This window comes from Giraffa tippelskirchi, chromosome 5 (genome assembly GCF_054371585.1).
Source record: "Giraffa tippelskirchi isolate mGirTip1 chromosome 5, T2T-mGirTip1v1.2.pri, whole genome shotgun sequence".
In the NCBI taxonomy this organism is placed as follows: Eukaryota; Metazoa; Chordata; class Mammalia; order Artiodactyla; family Giraffidae; genus Giraffa; species Giraffa tippelskirchi.
This window is the reverse complement of record NC_137279.1, coordinates 19,908,696-19,929,085: the sequence shown is the minus strand read 5'-3', so window position 1 is coordinate 19,929,085 and position 20,390 is coordinate 19,908,696. Positions and strand designations below refer to the sequence as shown.

At 34.9% G+C, this 20,390-nt stretch overlaps 1 protein-coding gene across 16 annotated transcripts in view; it reads left to right on the top strand.

The window, feature by feature from the left end:
- The window catches only part of RALGPS2 (Ral GEF with PH domain and SH3 binding motif 2), a 163,675-nt gene extending 144,565 nt beyond the window's left edge, over nt 1-19,110 (top strand). For 7 of the 16 annotated variants that reach the window (XR_014052423.1, XR_014052425.1, XM_081485979.1 and 4 more), the window contains 6 exons: nt 1,791-1,868; nt 3,435-3,540; nt 4,095-4,187; nt 12,642-12,747; nt 15,288-15,379; nt 18,732-19,110. Coding sequence is in view for 12 of the 16 variants with exons in the window: in XM_081485979.1 (XP_081342105.1) it covers nt 1,791-1,868; nt 3,435-3,540; nt 4,095-4,187; nt 12,642-12,747; nt 15,288-15,379; nt 18,732-18,761 (505 nt within the window). In the remaining 4 variants the exon portion in view is untranslated. Of the gene's footprint in view, nt 1-1,790; nt 1,869-3,434; nt 3,541-4,094; nt 4,188-12,641; nt 12,748-15,287; nt 15,425-18,676 lie in introns of all 16 variants that reach the window. The other 9 variants (XR_014052422.1, XR_014052424.1, XM_081485981.1 and 6 more) reach the window with 4 other exon arrangements.
- Nucleotides 19,111-20,390: the final 1,280 nt, after the last annotated feature.

The window sequence follows — 20,390 nt, the reverse complement described above, 5'->3', positions numbered from 1 at the left end:
TCCATTAGAATTTTGCTGTCTTTGATCATTTTAGTTCTAAAATGTCATACTAAATGCCATTGTCATACTAAAATATTTAAACCTTGAGCAAAATAACTGATCCTTTTGTGTATACACTAAGCAATAAGTTTCTGAGCAATCAGATTAGGTTGAATTTTGAATGTCATTATTAAAATTGATGAAGTTGAAAATATTTAGTTACCTAACTCCCTACCAGTCACTTTTTAATAGAAGCAATTATACTCACTGTACATCTGAAATTGAACTATACATATTTGAATTGGTTAATTTCATGGTGTTATTGGAAAATTAGGTCCTTGTTCCTGAAACTTCGTGAAGATTTCTCACCATGGTGATTAAGACTTTACTTGCATATCCAATATTTCAAAATACTTTTGAGCACTTCTAATTACCAGTGTTCTTAAGTTTTATTCTCTTTGTTTTGGGAAATTTTTAACAATTTGTTTTTACGTATTATTTCTCTTCCAAGTTTTTATTTCAGTCTCTTTATTTGGGTTTGCCTGAAACAGGAAGATCGCAAGAATTGCCTCTGGCATGCTGTCTGTACAAATTGTTTTGTTAGTTCTCTCCCTCTAGTAAGAACATAGTATCATCAGAAGTTGATTATAGTGTATTATATTTAGATAAAAAATATTGATGAACAAAGTTGTTTATCATGTGGCATGAGAAGTAATAGAGTAACCAGAATGGTGTTGTGTTAAATAATCTGTTCTTATCCCACCAGGTTACTTAAGGAAGATGGTATTTAACAGCGTTACCTTCACATCTCAAAATAGTATTTTTCTTTTGACAAATGTTTTGCTTTGCAGACATTTGCAGCCAAAAATATCTACTGTGCTTTTGCCAAGTTTAAATCAGTGGCTCTTTTGAACACTTTGAAATCAAATCAGTGCTGCCCAGCAAGATTCAAACATGAAATATTAAAAAGTGAATAAAGAATTGGGATTTAAAATACTGTTGTACTTGTGGAAAATAGACATCAAATATTTTGCCACTTAAGTTGCTAAAATAAAACTTTTTGTTTTAAATATCATTTACCAACAGTGCTGCTTTTGGCTTTTTCTAGGCAAAGCATCAGTGTCTGTGTGTGTGTGTGTTTATTTCCTTTGTTAAGTATCACATGCCATTTTGGATGAAAATTAACTCATACCATTTTTTTAAATCATTTATTGGCTTTATCATGTATTTCTTGTAGTTGATGTGAAAATAAAGCCTGTATTTTTACTCAGTTTATCTATTTTAGTAGTCTTTTTTTAGATTTAATATATAAAAGAAAGGAAAGTAAGGTGTTTAGATCACATTAATTTTAAGTTTTTAGATCACATTGCTTTTAGGTATCTTCATAAGGGCATATAATAAAAAATTATTATTCTATAAATCCAGGTATCATATATAAAGTGGAATCCAAGAACTGCAATAGAAACAAAAGGATTTCAGGCTTTGTTTGGATATAAATACTTCTTTAATTATTTTAGTAAATTTGTGAAAATGAATGTGTATATAAATACATGGTTTAAACTAAGAAGCAACCTCAAGTGTTTATAGTCAATGGTAGAAGAAAATAATAATTTAAAATCTGTGCTGCATGCTTTAAAAAAAAAAAAGGAGCAATCATATACTATCCTTTTGTAGGATTTAGAAAGCTATATTACACGAAGAAATTATTATGAAAGCTGTATTACATGAAGAAATTATTATACTGTTCTTGGTTATTGATGATGATTTTGTGAATAAAAGTAATATATGCAATTTATAATGGAATCCAACAGGAACAGATTATACCATTCTCTCGGCCCGGTGACAAGAGTGGCACGAAATGGCTATCGAAGCCACATGAAGGCCAGCAGGTACAATCCCCCTGCGTTCAGGGGTCACAGAACTCCCCTCTGGTGGTGGTGACTGGCTTTCATAGGTGTGGTCTCACATTACTTCTGTTCTTTCTCAGCTAATTGGTTTCAAAGCTAAATAAAATGCCCATGAAAACTTTCTTTCCAAGATTTAATCTAGAGATAAATTTGAAGTATTCTTTCTGATCCACAGAGCTAATTGCTAAAACTTGCATCTTTATGTCACGTTCTTTAAATAATCCAAATCAGTAGCTTTTTAACTGCACAGGTCTTTCTAATGTTGCTGATTGTTAGAGAAGCAGTGCAAAAACCCACTTGTTTTTCAAAGGCTGCAATCAAAGAATTTACTACATTCAGTTTGTCTTTTTTAAGGATTTTTCAGATTAACTGCAGGTCTGAATTTAAAGAAGTCTGTTTTATGAAATAATATTTGTGTATTTAACTCATGTTCATTTGGTTGTTTAGTTAATCCTGATCTCCTTCTGCACTACATTAGCTGCTGAAGAAAATAAAGATGGTAGATTGACTGGGGACTGGAGGTTAATGGTAGTGAATAATCAACGAATTCTCATAAGACAATGCAATAGCAAACATTTTAAAGTTATTTTATGTCAGTTTAATAGTGTCTAATCTCCTTGGATATAAATAGCTCCAGTATGAAATTTCTAGTGGTTTCTAGGTTTTTAAGTCATTGAGACACCTAAACAATCAAAAAGAGATAAACTGGCAAACTTCAGTTTTCATCACTGTTGTAGGAATTCTGCAGCTCACGTCACATCACTGGAGAATGACTAATTTTTTTTTCATCAGTGTATATGTTTTAATTGACTCATAAAAATTGTTCCTATTTTAACTACAGGACCTTAAATGAGTTGGGGAAAGATATTTAAATGTTTGATTATTCTGTGGTGGTTTTCTTAAGATACAAGAAAAAGCAATCTTGAGTTTTAGTTATTCCTTTCTTGCAGAGTTGTTAGGCTATAATCACTTAGATGCACTGATGACATTAAAATGTCATTAAATTTTATTGTATAAAGTTTTATTTTTTAATATGTTGTTAATTGCCGTTTTTACTTCTCTCACCTATTTTAGAATTGAGCATGGGTTTTGTTTTGCTTTTTTTCCTTTTTTGATTTTCTGATATTTTTATTTTGAGTTTTACATGCTTAAAAAGACTTTTAACGTATAGAATCCTCACCTTTCCTACCAGGACTTGAGCTTCTTCTGGGGAAAAAAAATGTTTCAGCAGTGCTACAGTATGGCATGTTGAGAAGAAAAGTCTTAAGTCCCTAATTTACTCTTTACTAAAGTGAATCACTGTATTCTTTCTGAATTATGCTTGTTCAGATATGCAGTAAAATGCATTTTTTAACCATCTGCTGACTTTAATAACTGTCTGATTCATTTGTGACAGCTTGTAAATTTCAGATCAGTAAACCTTTATAATTGTCAGTGTCTTCTCATTTGGAATAAAGTAACAGTCTTAAAATTGAAAATAATTACATTTTATTTAAGTATCTACTTGAGGATTACTCAAGTGCTTATATGTTCTTTTCATTTTTATAGTTCTGCAGAATCAGAGGATTTGGCAGTACATTTATATCCAGGGGCTGTTACTATTCAAGGTGTTCTCAGGAGAAAAACTTTGTTAAAAGAAGGCAAGAAGCCTACAGTAAGAATTATTTTATATTTTAAAACATGTCTAAAAATAAGCAAATGAATAAGACCCTAAAAAAATAAGACAACTGAAATAAAACCAGATATATAATACACTTGAAATAATTTAAAATATACCTTTGCCTCACAATGTTATTTAAAGTGTTATTATACCTTCCATATATTAATAGATTTTGGTTAAATTATACACTTAAGGTGTTTAAATCAAGATGCTCCTGTACTTCTCTTTGCTTTCTAACATAGTTATTGGAGAATCTTGAAAGTATATCCTGTTAAGGAGTATTTTTAGTAGTAAGTTTAGAAGGAATAGAAAATAGAGAGCAAAAACTCTAAAAAACAGAATTCAGCCAATTTTGTTTTGTCAGTCCTAAGCAGAATGTATCAAGTAGACGTGGTAAGAATATTTGAGATAAAGATTTCAGAAGTGATAAAACTCAAAGCTAAGGTGGTGGAAGTGAAGTGGAGCTAAAGCTCTTTGGCAATGAGGAACAGAGTGACTGAGAAGCAGGTAGCATTTGAGTAGTATATTCATGTGTCTGTCCTCTCCAGGTAGCATCTTGGACAAAATATTGGGCAGCTTTGTGTGGGACGCAGCTTTTCTACTATGCTGCCAAATCTCTAAAGGCTACAGAAAGAAAACATGTAAGTATTCCTGTTCCAAGTCGTTAGCATAGTTTCACGGCCTCTATATGGTTGTAGGGGAAGTAGTCCTAATGGGATGTGAGGGTTTGGGGTTTTTTTTCCACTTTCTAACCCAAAAGTTCTTAGACTTTCTTTGTATGAGTATTGTAATGTAGTTATTTTTGTTTAGTAATACCATCCCAAGAAAGGTCTTAGAATAACTTCCATATTTCGAAGTTTCTTTTTTGAATGCTGTTTTTCCTTTGCAAATGTCAAAACTGCACCCTGCCGTTATCTTATCTTCATGTCCAAGCCCTCACAAACCTGGGGTTTTTTGTTCAGAAAAATGGTTGAAAACTGTTGCCTTGGAGTGTCATTTCCTGATTTGTAAAGTATGAAAGATTAGGACCAGCATCTGCAGTTCTTTCCACCTCAGTCTCTGATTGAGTAATTTTTCCAACAGTGAAGAGGAATAATAGTTACTAAGGTTACTATGGTCAACTTCTTGTGCTTGAAAGAAGCCTCGAAAAGCTCTTTCCTTGTAGAATCTTGCTATAAATCTTTTGCATGCTGTTCTGTTTTTGTATGCCAGTGACACACTATTTGAAAGGAAAATAATTTTCCGTTTTGCATTATCTCTTGGAGAGGAATTTATTTCTAAATTGTGTATTTTGAAGGTGGAGGGAATTAAGTGGTTTACCGTATTGAGGAAAGGTAAGTAAACCACTGAGAAAAAAAATTAACTTCTTTTACTATTTATAAATTACCTAGTGATACTGTGTGATTCAGAAACGCCCCTTTGTTTTTTTTTGACAATTATCACTTTATGGTTTTTTTCCAACAATGGCTGGCACTTAAAAACAATAACACATACATATTGCATGTGTACATTTTAATATCAGGTATTACTTCACCAAATACTTTGACTAAATTTACTAGGATTTGGTGTTTTATTGTTGTTTTGGTTTTTTCCTTTTAGTAAGAAAATCCCTAATTTGAAGTTTGGTTGGAAGAGGCCAGTTATCAGTTTAACTTCAAACGTTATCATTATACAGAGAAGCTTTTCTTTATTCTCACAGTTTTAGCCCTTTAATCAAACCAGGGATAGAAAAGAATACAGTTTTGGTTTACATGAATGTGGGAAGTGCTGTAATAAGATAGCATCACCTGCCTTTCTTTAACAGCTGTACCCATACCTTATTACTGTCCTGAATTTATGTTAATCATTGCCTTGCTTTTCTTTAGAGTTTGCCACTTAGGTTTCCTTAAATGATATATTGCATCATTTTTTAATTGTATCTGAATTGTACCTAAAAGGCACCAACCTTTTTGCTCAATATTATAAATGTTTAGATCTAGTCCTCACATTAAGGTGAAGGACTGTTTTTTTATATTCTAGTCAAACAGACTAGAATGCCCACATACCTGACAAAGCTACAGTTCAGTTTCACTAGAATGTTTTGCAAAGTAATTGCCTCTGGTTAGTATTGCTGTACTCAAAGGAGGGGAAAAAAAGAGGTTAATATAGCTAAATTATCATCTTCAGATATAGTTAACTGTTCACTTAGCCACTTCGAGAGACTTGGCTAGATTTCACTTAGTTGACTATTATAAGGAAGTAAAATGTATAAATTTTTTTTTGTTTTTTCCTAACTTGAATTAGAAGCCAAACTAGAGAATTGATAAAATAACTGAATTTGTCATCTAATACATATGTTAAGTATCTTTTTGTGTTTGGTATTGGTACTTACACAGCTAATTTGGGTTTTAAATTATATGAATTGATAAATAATGCATATGAAATGTTTAGATATTAGAGCCTAGTGGGCTGTGAGGGAGCCAGATTGAGTGCCAAGGAAATGGACTGTGTTCCTCATCTTTTCTAGTTTAAACTGTTAAGATTAAAGTAAGAATTATAATAACAAAGCAATATAGAGACAAGTCCATGTTTATATTTATCCAATTGTAGAATAGAAAAATGGCACAGAACTAAAAGCAGTGGAGAAAAAGATTTTTAATCATTTTCAAACAAAAGTTAAAATGCAAATTGGAAGAAAATATTGGCTATATATAAGCAGTAGATGTGGGATTAAAATATATAAACAGAGCATCACCTGTGTGGTGTTCCTGTCAAAAATTTAATCATGAGGAAGCAATTAAATCCACATCATGGAACATTGTGTAAGACCACTGGCTTGGATTCTTAAGAACAAAATTTGACAGCTGGAGGAGGGTAGAGGGACAGGAGGAATGTTCTAGATTAAGAGAAACTTTAAAAGAGTCTTGATAACTAAATGCAGTGTATGTACCTTGGTCTAATCTTGGAGGTAATTTTTTAAGCTATGAAGTTCATAATTAGGACAATCAAAAAAATTATAATAATGGACTTTATGTGATTATGTCCATTAAATTTCTTAAATGTGAATCATTGTGATTATATAGTAATATCAGTATATTCTTAGAAGATACATGTTGAAATATTTAGGGTTCAATGTTATGTCTGATGCTTACATTTAAATGTTCAAAGAGATCAAGCAAATGTAAAATGTAGATATATGGGTAATCCTTGTAGCATTCTTTTAACGTCTCTGTAGTTTGAACTTTTTCAAAACTAAAAGCTGGAGGAGGAAAAAAGTCACTAATAAAAATATATCTATTCCTATATGTAAATAAATGCAAGAGGAAGAAATCTGGAAGCCTACACCTGTTTTATTGCTTTCTAAAGTATGAATTTATTTTTTTGCATGTGAGGAAAAGAGCAGACTTGGGAATAGACAAGAGAGGAGTATGACTTCTTAATGTTTTAAAATGAAAGCATTCACTGTAAAAATATTTTTAATGAAAGTATATTCATTATAACTTTTAAAAGTTTGCAGATATCTTTAAAGAAATTTTAAAGATTGATAATGTAGCTCTGGCCATGATATAGGTAAACAAGACTATGACCCACAGTTGGCAGAAATTTAAATTGGTATTTTTTGTGGTGGACAGTCTTACTCAGCATTTAACTTAATAATAACCAGTGATTCTCCAATATAGTGAAAATGAGTATACTACCCAAAGCAATCTATAAGATTCAATGCAATCCCTATCAAGCTTCCAACGGTATTCTTCAGAGAACTAGAACAAATAATTTCACAATTTGTATGGAAATACAAAAAACCTTGAATACCCAAAGCAATCTTGAGAAAGAAGAATGGAACTGGAGGAATCAACCTGCCTGACCTCAGGCTCTACTACAAAGCCACAGTCATCAAGACAGTATGGTACTGGCACAAGGACAGAAATATAGATCAATGGAACAAAATAGAAAGCCCAGAGATAAACCCACGCACCTGTGGACACCTTATCTTTGACAAAGGAGGCAAGAATATACAGTGGAGAAAAGACAATCTCTTTAACAAGTGGTGCTGGGAAAACTGGTCAACCACTTGTAAAAGAATGAAAGTGGAACACTTTCTAACACCATACACAAAAATAAACTCAAAATAGATTAAAGATCTAAACGTAAGACCAGAAACTATAAAACTCCTAGAGGGAAACATAGGCAAAACACTCTCCAGCATAAACCACAGCAGGATCCTCCATGACCCACCTCCCAGAATATTGGAAATAAAAGCAAAAATAAACAAATAGGACCTAATTAAACTTAAAAGCTTTTGCACAACAAAGGAAACTATAAGCGAGGTGAAAAGAGCCCTCCGAATGGGAGAAAATAATAGCAAATGAAGCAACAGACAAACAATCTCAAAAATATACAAACAACTTCTGCAGCTCAATTCCAGAAAAATAAACAACCCAATCAAAAAGTGGGCCAAAGAACTAAACAGACACTTCTCCAAAGAAGACATACAGATGGCTAACAAACACATGAAAAGATACTCAACATCACTCATTATCAGAGAAATGCAAATCAAAACCACAATGAGGTACCATTTCATGCCCGTCAGAATGGCTGCTATCCAAAAGACTACAAGCAATAAATGCTGGAGAGGGTGTGGAGAAAAGGGAACCCTCTTACACTGTTGGTGGGAATGCAAACTAGTACAGCCGCTATGGAGAACAGTGTGGAGATTCCTCAAAAAACTGGAAATAGAACTGCCATATGACCCAGCAATCCCACTGCTGGGCATACACACTGAGGAAACCAGACTTGAAAGAGACACGTGTACCCCAATGTTCATCACAGCACTGTTTATAATAGCCAGGACATGGAAGCAGCCTAGATACCCATCAGCAGATGAATGGATAAGGAAGCTGTGGTACATATACACAATGGAATATTACTCAGCCATTAAAAAGAATGCATTCGAATCAGTTCTAATGAGGTGGATGAAACTGGAGCCTATTATACAGAGTGAAGTAAGCCAGAAAGAAAAACACCAATACAGTATACTAACACATATATATGGTATTTAGTCAATCGGTAAAGATAACCCTGTATGCGAGACATCAAAAGAGACACATATAAATAGAACAATATTATGGACTCTATGGGAGAGGGCGATGGTGAGGTGATATGGGAGAATGGCATGGAAGCATGTAAATTACCATATGTGAAACGAATCGCCAGTCCAGGTTCAATGCATAATACAGGGTGCTCGGGGCTGATGCACCAGGATGACCCAGAGGGATGGGATGGGGAGGGAGGTGGAAGGGGGGTTCTGAAAGGGGAAAACATGTACACCCATGGTGGATTCATGTCAATGTATGGCAAAACAAATACAATATTGTAAAGTTAAAAAATAGAAAATATACTAATTAAATAAATAAACAAATAAACAGTGATTCTTTACCTGAAAATCTGTTCTATGAAAATCATTAAGCTAGTGCACTTAGATATCTATAGAAAAATATTCCTGTTACATTTATAGTATCAGCAATCTGCAAACACTGAAAATACTTATTATTAAGAAAATACTGATAGGTAAAAACCACAAGTCAGAGTATAAGTATACCCCCATTTGTATATGAAAGCCAACAATGACAAGAAAGTCTTTGATGTAATGCAGAGAGAAAGGTCCAGAGGACTACACCCCAAAGGATGGTAAATTCTGGAAACAGGATGAGGTTCAGCTGGTGGTCAAGGGCATTTGCACTCTGTGAGTGGGCTTATATTGCTTGAGTTTTTATTATTATTACTGAAAAAAGCAATTGATGCAGAGGCTTTTGGGTCTAAGAAAAGATTAGAAAATCATGCTGTATGCTTTGACATAAACTATAAACTGTCAGATCAGCTGCTGCTGCTGCTGCTGCTAAGTCGCATCAGTCGTGTCCGACTCTGTGCGACCCCATAGACGGCAGCCCACCAGGCTCCCCCGTCGCGGGATTCTCCAGGCAAGAGTACTGGAGTGGGTTGCCATTTCCTTCTCCAGGGCATGAAAGTGAAAAGTGAAAGTGGAGTCGCTCAGTCGTGTCCGACTCAGTGACCCCATGGACTGCAGCCCGCCAGGCTCCTCCGTTCATGGGATTTTCCAGGCTATGTATTGCCAATTTGATTCTTCATAGTATTGTTGTCGCTAAATCGTGTCCAACTCTTTTGCAACCCCATAGACTGTAGCCCCTCAGGCTCCTTTGTCTATGGGATTTCCCAGGCAAGAATCCTGGAGTGAGCTCCCATTCCTTCTCCAGGGGATCTTCCTGACCCAGGGATTGAACCTGTGTCTCCTGCATTGGCATGTGGATTCTTTGCTGCTGAGCCACCAGGGAAGCCCTCTTCATTGTATTAAAGCTTCCTAATTCCTTTAGCTTTCATTTTTGCTGTAACCATGTTGTTAAAAATAATGTGATATGTTCCTTCTTTTTCCCATTTCTTTAAAATTGTGAAATATATACATGCAGAAGATATATTGTATATGTGTATATTTTAAAGAATAATAAATAAACATGTATATAACTCCACCCAGCATAAGAAGACAGCATTGTCAGAACCATCCAAGTCTTCCCAGATAGCATCTTTCTTCCTTATCAGCCATACCTGTAGCCTATCACTGTCCTGAATTTCAAGTTCACTGCCTTGTTTTTTATGTGTTTCCATAACACATTGTTTCATTTTTTAACTGTACCTGAATGGATTCACATATATAGTTTTAAGCACTCCCTTTTTTGCTTAATATATCATTGTTGATATTCATCACTGTTGATGTATATAGCTGTCCTTTATTCCTTTTCACACTTGAATAGACTTCCATTTTACAAATCTACCATAATTTATTCATCATTGTATTGATGGATATTTGGATGCTTTCCAAGTTATTGCTGTATCTAATAAGGCTGCTGTGAATATTTTTGTGCATGTGTTCTCTAGGTTATATACCAAGGAGTGCAAACATTCAACTTTATAAGAAAATGCCAAATTGACTTACACACTCACCAAAGCATGATGAAATTTCTCAGTGTTCCACATCCTCACCATACTTGTTATTGTCAGGCTTTTTAATTTTGGATAATCTAGTAAACATGAAATGTTGTTTTTTTTTTTTTTTTGCTATGAGAGGCATGTGGGATCTTAGCTCCCCAACCAAGAATCAGACCCATGACCCTTGCATTGCAAATGCAGAATCTTAACCACTGGATCACCAGGGAAGTCCGTGCCTTGTGATTTTAATGTATATACCCCAGATTATTAATGTTTGAAATAATTTTTTTCATGTTTACTAGTTATTTGTGCTTCTTCTATAAAATGCCTGGATAATTACTTTGCTTATTGAATAATTTGTTTTCTTACTAATTGGTAAAAATTTCCTTATATATTCTGGATACTTGTTAGCAATTATGTATTACTAATATCTTCTTCCAATTTGTTCAGTATTTTTTCACTCTCTTTGTGATCTTTTAGTGAATCGTTCTTAGTTTTAAAGTAATAAAATTTATCTTTTATGCTTAATACTTCCTGAGTCATATTTTTTAAATCCTTCTCTAATGCAAGATCATCAAAATGTTCTATATTTTCTACTAGAAAAGTTTTACAGTTTGCTTTAAAATCTTTGACCCACTTGAAGTCAGAGGAGGGTGTATGTGAGATGTGTTATGAAATAGGCATTCATTTTTATTTATCTGCCTGGATAAGTTATTTTCCTGGCACCATGTGTTACTTACTTTGCTGGTCTGCAGAGCCCATTCTTGTCGTTTGAGTTTGCATCAGTATTCACAGATTGCTTTCTAGACTTCCATTGCCCTGTCACTCTGTCCTTGTCTTGTAACTCACAGTCTCAGTTACTATAGATTTGTAAGTCTTGCTGTGTAGCAAGGCAAATCCTGCCTAATTCTTCAGGAGCATCTTGGCTGCTTCTGATCCTTTGTCTTACACACAAATTTTAGAATCAGCTTCTCAAGTTCCGCATAAAACCCTATTGAAATTTTTATTGAAATGGCACTGAATCTGTCGATCAATTAAGGATGAATTGACATCTTTACAACACTGAACCTTTTTCTTCATCTCATGGTATATCTGTTGATTTAGGTCTTCTTGAATGTCTTTTGACTGTTACACTTTCCTGTTTGTCTTTTGTTACATACATTTCTAGGTACCTTTCTTAGAAGTGACTTTTATAGTTCTAGTGTATAAAATTGCAGATGACTTTTATAGTGATCTTTTCCAAGCATCCTTGCTCATTTTTCTTATCTGCAAGTAATGGCAGTTTTATTTCTTCCTCATCCTTATACCTTTTATTTCTTTTTTTGTTATCTTATTATGCTGACTAGGTCTTCCAATTCAGTATTGGATGGAAGTAACAATGGTGGGCATCCTTGTCTTGAAACTGATTTTGAAATTTTTTTAGCATTTTACACTTGAGCATGTATTGAAGAATTTTAGTTTGGGTTTTATTTTGTGTTTTTCTTTCCTATATACTTTGTTCAGGTTTTTGGTGTTTTGTTTTTTTTTTTTGGTCGGGGCGGGTGGGGAGTGTCGTTTGTTTTTTTTGTTTGTTTGGTAGGTACTGTTGAATTCCTTGGAAGGCAATTTCCTAATTGAATAACAGTACGTACCAAACAAACAAAAAAATAAATTCCATTCCAAGTCTACCACAGATATGCATTATATTTTAACAAATGCCTTTGTTTTACACCAACTGAGTTGATCATATTTGAGTTGTGGCTCCCAGGCTCGAGTACAGGCTCAATAGTTGTAGCACACGGGCTTAGTTGCTCCACGGCATATGGGATCTTCTTGAATCAGGGATCGAACTTATGTCTCCTGAATCGACAGGTGGATCCTTTACCACTGAGCCACCAGGGAAGCCCGACAGTTAAAGTTTTGATAAAGAGTTGAAGCTGGGAAAGATCTGGAAAGTAGGAGACTATCTGAAGAGGGCATGCCTATATGGAATTCAGTAGTAAGAGGCCTGGAGCAGAGCTGACCAGCATGAAATCTTGTCTCTCCCTAGGAGAAACTGAAAACACCCTTTTTAACAGTAAGTTTTTACTCAGGATAAGCCATAAATTTTGTCTTTTTATTGTTTTTTTATTTCTCAGTTTAAATCAACATCAAATAAGAACGTATCTGTAGTAGGATGGATGGTGATGATGGCTGATGACCCAGAACATCCGGATCTCTTCTTGCTGACTGACTCTGAGAAAGGTAAATCATTGAAATAACTGGGGTTACTATACAGCTTTAGATAAGCCAAATTTTAGTTTAACTGGAATACTCAACGGGCATTGCTTATATTATTTCACCTCTTGGGAAATATTTCTGTCATGTGATGTATACTAATTATGCCAATATTTTTAAATATCAGTATCTATTAAATGCTTCTTTAATAAGCTTATTTTCTTTGCTACATGTGCATAAGCTTGAAGAGCTAATAATCAAGAAAGGAAGTAGGGAATTTAAGAATCTATAAACCACTGTTACTTTAAAATCTCAGATTTACAATATTCAATACCCTTTCATTTATATCTTGAAATATCAATTGTCATTAAGTTCTGAATGTGGCAAAAGTTTTCCTTTAAGTGGTTTGTGTTCCATTATTTTTAATTAAATTAATTGGTTATTTGACTCAAACCACTTTCCAGATAAGTATAATTTTAATTATAATGCTTTGCTTATACTATGTAGAGACATTTATGAGTAACATTATTGGCGGTTAACCAAGGAGTTTTTAGAGTGGATGAGAGAGGTTGGAGGGTGGGCTGTGCAGAATCAGGTCATGTGTCTCCTTACCCTGCTTGTGCGTGTCGTGGGGACCTCAGTGGTCATCAGAACAGATCCCCACATGATTGTAGCTCTTGCTTTATAACATCTGCCAGCCGTTGATGAGCACCACAGAGGAAGCCAGAAAGGAAATCATTTCGCATCTGCCCAGAACCTTCAACTTCGGCAACTCACTACTAAAATAATATTATATTACCTTTTATTGACTGTAAAGTTATATTCTTGACTTCTGTTTCTTTAGAGTGTATATCAACAGGTATTCTGCTTTTAGGATATTGTGATATTTAGAGTAAAAATTTAAGAAAACATGGAGAAAAAATAATAGCAAGATGTCACATTTTGAGGTGAAATAGACTGATTTACAGAGTAAGGAGTTTCTACTCAACATTCTGAATTCAGCCTCCACCCTGCCAATCCCAAAGACATTCATTATTTATAAAAGTACATTTTAAAAGGAGATAATTTTCATAGGATTTAGTTAACAAATTCTTTGTTTTCCTTTGATTCCTTGTGTGTATTAGTCACTCAGTCACATCTGACTCTCTGCAACCCCGTAGACTATATAGCCTGCCAGGCTTCTCTGTCTGTGGAATTCTCCAGCAAGAATAGTGGAGTGGGTAGCCATTTCCTTCTCCAGGGGAATCGTCAATTCCTTAGTATACTCGATAGAACTACTTCTGAGTACAAGGTTTTTATGAAATCTATACCAACAGCCTTTTTCAGGAAGAGTAGATAAATGGCCGCTGTGGCCAGCTTGTCAGATATGCCTGCTATTTAGGTTGATCTGATGTTTGATCTGGGCTCAACAAGCAAAAAATGTTATTCAAATAATTAAACATATGGTGAACAGAACTTTTGCTTCTGAAAGTGAGTAAGTCTTTGTTAAAATCTCAAAGAAGAGCTGTGTAAAGCCTACATATAGATCAGATAAGGCTCTTGAATCATTGGATGCAGTTATAAAGGAAAGAGTAGAACTCAATAAGAACTGGGAAATTAAAAAAAAAAAAAAAAGAACTGGGAAATAAGAAGAACTCAGGTCAGTGAGAAGGAGAACTAAGCTCAACTTAGGGCAGCCCATACTACTTGAATCCCTTCTTTTCTCAGTTTATTACCTTAATACATATAAATGTATAAAAATACTTTTATTGTGTGTCAGTTTTTAATTAGTCAACATAAGGTCTAAATGGTCTTTCCTAGTAACTCAGATAGTAAAGAATCTGCCTACCAATGCAGGAGACCAGGTTTGATCCCTGGAGAAAGGGAATAGCAACCCATTCCAGTATTCTTGCCTGGAGAATTCCATGGACAGAGGAGCCTGGTGGGCTACAGTCCATGAGGTCGCAGAGTCGGACGAGACTGAATGACTAACTTTCACTTTCAAGGTCTAAATACATACATCACAAATGAAACAAATGAATTTCTAATTTTATAAAAAAGAAAAAGGTGCTTTCTCAGATTTTGCACATAAGCCCTTACTAGACCTAGGAACTTCTGTAATAATTTTGACAAATGTAAGTAAAAACTAAAAGCATAGGTTACATTGATGTTAGCTGATTAACCCTTAATCACATTAAATAGCTAATGTTTAAGTGTTAAACAAGTTAGAACATTTTGGCCTATAAAAATTTAGTCTTAGCATCTACTAGTATTTAGATCATCTAAATAGTGCTGAGAACTGATATTCTGTACTCTCATCCATGCATACAAATTTAGAGAACCCAAACAATTGTTTTATTTAGGTATACTTTAAAGATCATGTTAGTAAACAAAATACTTCTCTTCCAATTCATGAATAGCAAAGCAGTGACTTTCTGAATAAATTATAGCTTGTGAATGTAGCATATGGAACTCTGTATTGGAAAATCAGGTGATAGACAAATAAACTGAGACTGAAACTGAAATAAACTGAAACTAAGAACTCTCATCAATTTTTGTTGTTTTCCCCTTGTTTTTAATAATTTTAGGAAATTCGTACAAGTTTCAAGCAGGCAGTAGGATGAATGCAATGCTGTGGTTTAAGCATTTGAGTGCAGCCTGCCAAAGCAACAAACAACAGGTAAGCATTTCTCTTCATCCTCAGAAGAGTCCACAAACTGGGAATGTATTTAAAAGAGCTGGAAAAAGAAAGTACGTGAACTAATTTTTGGAATGAAGTAGGAAAACTGTATTGTTTATGTTCTTTTTTTGTTGATCACAGTCAGCAAGACATGAGGTCAACATTTTAGTGAGGGAGATGGGCAATAAACAAGTGAAAAAATAACAGCATTTCAAAAAGGAAAAACTCTATGAAGGCAGCAAAATAGAATTAGGTGATATGGAGTGATGGAAGTAGCTGCTACTGCTAAGTCGCTTCAGTCGTGTCTGACTCTTTGTGACCCCATAGATGGCAGCTCACCAGGCTCTCCCGTCCCTGGGATTCTCCAAGCAAGAGCACTGGATTGGGTTGCCATTTCCTTCTCCAATACATGAAAGTGAAAAATGAAAGTGAAGTCACTCAGTCATGTCCGACTCTTAGCGACCCCATGGACTGCAGCCCACTAGGCTCCTCTGTCCATGGGATTCTCCAGGCAAGAGCACTGGAGTGGGATGCCATTGCCTTCTCTTGATGGGAGTAGAGTCAACTTTAAATAAATTAAGAGCGAACAGCAGAGGTCTCCCTAAGGAGATGACAGTGATGTGAATGACAGGAAGGAAGGGCCCTGTGAAGATAAGGGGGAACAGAGTTCTGGTGAAAGGAAGGGAAGTGCAAAGACCCTGAAGGTGAAACAAGCTTTAAAGTGTTCAAAATAGGGAGATGTAGCCTGTGTCAGAAGAATGAGAAGGAGAGGCAAGGGAATGTAGCTTCAGAAGTTAAAAATTTGATGGTATCGTGCCAAAAATTACTCTGATGCATCTTTATTTGTTCTGTTGACAATTTTATGTGGGTTCCTATGCTTGCAGTGAAACCCAAAACAATTTGGACTTTTCCCTTGTTTTTATTTTACTGAAACAAAGATGGTCTAACTCAAAGAGGTCTATGATGGTCTAACTCAGCGGCAAAGAGGAATGAATCCATAGTGGTGTTTTCCCCAAATCCTGCTGCCAATTTAAAGTTGAACCATGAATTGGTAGGGCAGACATAAATATAACTGGAGTTAAAAAAGTTTCTACACTCTTTTTGGCCAGTTTTTAGTTGAATATATTTGAAAAGCTTATTGCCTGTAGGTACTGAAATACAGAAGTATATGGTAAATATTATCAGTAGCTGATTTTGAATTATATAATACATTGCAGAAGTTTATAAAGCTTATAAATGTGTTTTTTACCATGTGCTATCAGGACCTAAGTTATAACCGCTTTTTTGGTATAGGAAGAAACTAAGGCTCAAAAATGCTAATAAACAACCTCGACAGGGTCAAACAAATTAAAAAAGTAAACAAAATTAAAAAATGTTGGACCTAAGACACAAAGTCTGTCTTCATTCTGTAAATGCATTCTTCTTAAATATTGTTGGAATGGGCCTTGTCCTCTTATAATTTTTATTTTAAAAATAATAAAGCAAAAATTACATCCTTGCCCTTGTCAAATTAGTGTCTGGGACAGAATGAAGGAAACAGACCTTCTTCTGCCTAAACCAAGTTTTTCAGGATTCAGTTGCATGCATACGTTTTCTTTAAATGCGGCCTTAAAGTATTGTATCATTTTTTTATCTCAGATTTCAAGATTAATCTAGAGAGTGTATGCATACCAGCATAGAGATTCAGTTTCTTTTACTGTATTAGTGGATCTTCCTGCTGAAAAAGTTAACCAGATGTGTATAAATGGTTTTGTTTTGTTCTTTCAGTTTGTTTGTTTCTATACTTAGAAGAATGAGAGAAGTAGCAAATTTATAAATTGAAGCCATGAAATTTGAAGACTTTCAGTAGAAGACTGTAACTCAAATACAACCTCTTAAACCATAGTCAGGCAACTTAGGAGGAAATGAAAATATTACCTTATTTAAATACGGATTTCTTATAACCAGACTCGAGAATTTATACTTTAAGTACTCGTCCGTTCATACTGTATTTTATTTATAATTCACTTATGATTACATTGTCAAATGATTTTTCATTCAGAAGCTGACATGTGTAAGAGATTAATCTTGTTTTTAGTGTCCTAGGTTTTCAGGAAAAGGTTGTTAAAAAACTGTTAAGCTCTTTTTAACTTCCCTGGTGGGCCAGTGGTTAAGACTCCATGCTCCCAGTGCAGGGGACCCGGGTTCGAACCCTAGACAGGGAACCAGATCCCACATGCCTCAGCTAAGAGTCTGCATGCCACAACTGAAAAAAGGGAGAGACAACTGTTAAACTCTTTTAAAGGACACAGCAATGACTACTGATACATGAATATCTCTACCAGCACAGCTTTGGAAAACTGGTAGTAAAAGTTAAGAGCATTTTTTTTAACATTGCAAAACCGTCTTTAGTACTTAACTAGATGACCCATCAACTAATTTTTAAAAACAAAATATATTTATATTTCTAAGAATTATTGTTGAATTTTAGACTTAAAAGAAATCGAGTTAAATTTGATCCAGTCTGCTGCTGCTGCTAAGTTGCTTCAGTCGTGTCGGACTCTGTGCGACCCCATAAGCGGCAGCCCACCAGGCTCACCTGTCCCTGGGATTCTCCAGGCAAGAACACTGGAGTGTGTTGCCATTTCCTTCTCCAGTGCTTGAAAGTGAAAAGTGAAAGTGAAGTCGCTCAGTCGTGTCCGACTCAGCAACCTCATGGGCTGAAGCCCCCCAGGCTCCTCTGTCCATGGGATTTTCGAGGCAAAAAAGTACTGGAGTGGGGTGCCATTGCCTTCTCCCTGATCCAGTCTATTAGCAGCCAATTGTTATATAACCTATAGATTTTTTTCAGAGTCACAAAGTGTCAGATTAGAATTTATCTAGCAATGAGTTTTATTCTTTTATACTCATTTCATGATGATTTCACAAAGAAATTCTTAGTAATGTCTGTTACAAAATTATGCTGATTTTAAAATTTGAATGTAGGAATTCATTGTAATACATATAATGAGAAAATAAATGATGACAGGTGTGTCTGGAATCTCACACCTGCTAGGGCCATACTTACTCTTTCCTCATTCATTCATTTATTCACTCAGCAAACATCTACTGAGCTCCCCTGTGTTAGACAAGAAGGGTATTGTCTCTGCCCATTTTGCCATCCAGATTTCAATTTACTGGAAAGGGTATTAACTTATCTCATGGTTTTTCTCTCAAAAATGTTCTAATATATTTTTTCCATTATTCATAAACAATTACAGTACCTTCTATCAAATTGCTTTGGGCTTACTTAAAATGACAAGGGAAGATAAGAAATAGTACTTTGAAGAACACCTTTCAAATACTATCAGTTTGTAATGCTTGTATTTTTTAGGTTCCTACAAACTTGATGACTTTTGAGTAAAAACGTGATAAAGAACAAGGTGAACTGTTACCCTAACTGAAAGCGAGGACCTGATGAAAGAGTGCCAGCTACAAACCAATCCTGTGCCAGGCAGAGCCCAGAGGCTCTGTCTTAGCCTCTGGAGTCCTGAACCAAAAAAGCACTAATTTCAGGGAACGAAGTGAGATATTCCCAGAGAACACATCAGAGCTGTAAAACAAACTGCCATGGACCATGCTTCTTATCTCTGAACTGACCTGTGGAAACCACTGCCTTAATAGAATGAAAGGAAAACCACCATGAAACACCAAATAGAGCGTGTGAATCTCCTGGCGGTGCTGTGCTTGGAATAGATCGTAGCTAATTTGCATTTCTTTTAACTTTGTACTAATTTTGGAGGGGGGAATCGCCTTTTTTAGATACACTTTAAAAGAAAAAACATATTTCTTATGGGTGACATCAGGAGCTGGTTTTGAACTGAAGTGTGAAGATGTTTCAGCTTAGTAGGGTTCTACCAGCCACCTCGCCAAAAGGTTTGCTTAAGCCTCCATGAGTCAGCGGCCTCAACGCGCTTTCTCACAGCAAGAGTGTAGGAATTAGAAATGTTAATAATGTGAGTTGTTGGGGTTTGTTTGGGACTGAGGTGGGGGGGGGTTGTTTTGTTTTGGATAGGGGAGTTTTTTTTTTTTTTAAACACTAAACTTCTGAAGTTTAGTACTGTATGGGGTACATTATTTCCTGCTGGAGGTATAAAGGCTGAGTGTTCACATGCCAGACACTTTTTTCAAGTGGGCTCCAGAAAACATGGTTGTTTTTAACTGGGTTTAAAGTTTGGCCTTCTATATGAATTCATTGTTGGACCACAGATCTGTTTAGTAGAGAACTATAATCCCAACCTAAACTTTTCTAAGACGATTTTACAATAACTACAGTTTTCAAGTTTAAGTGGATTATCCCTTCTGTCACTCACAGGTGATTTTTATCATCAAGGGTGATGTATCAATATTTTATTAGGATATTTTCTTTTACAGTGTTTAATGTGCACAATGCCAGTTATTTTTTTTATTATTTTCATTATTTTTGTTCAATATGAGATTCAGGATCACATTTGTTTAAAAGAGAATCTACATGTGTTTGTATGCATGTATGTATTTTATTATAAGGGATACAGAATAATTTTCAAAGGGAAAAAGGTGAAAGATTGAGAGGCTGCAAATTTTGAGTATCAAAACTTTCCTTCCTACTTAACTTTCCTTTATCACAAATATTTTTCTCAAAATTTACTATAGATCCTTACCATGAAACCATATTTTTTTAGTAGTCGATCAAGAGAGTTTTGTGAGAGCTCTTTTATGCAATAATGCATTTAACTTCCAAAATAAATGTTGAGTTTAAAAAAAGTTTGAAGGTGAAATGCCTTAGAGTTTTAACCAAAAAAAAAAAAAAAAAAAAGGCACTTGAACAAAGGCTGTGTGTTGGATGTTATAAACTCGTGAGGCAGCATGAATTTTGCCTGTGGCCCAGAGTAAGAAGTGCTTTTTGACTGATAACTTCTAATAGATTTCTATTACTTTGGGCCTCACATAAAAATTTTCAGATTGTATTCTAGGGGAAATTTGTCCTTTTCCTTTTTAATCAAGTATTTCATCC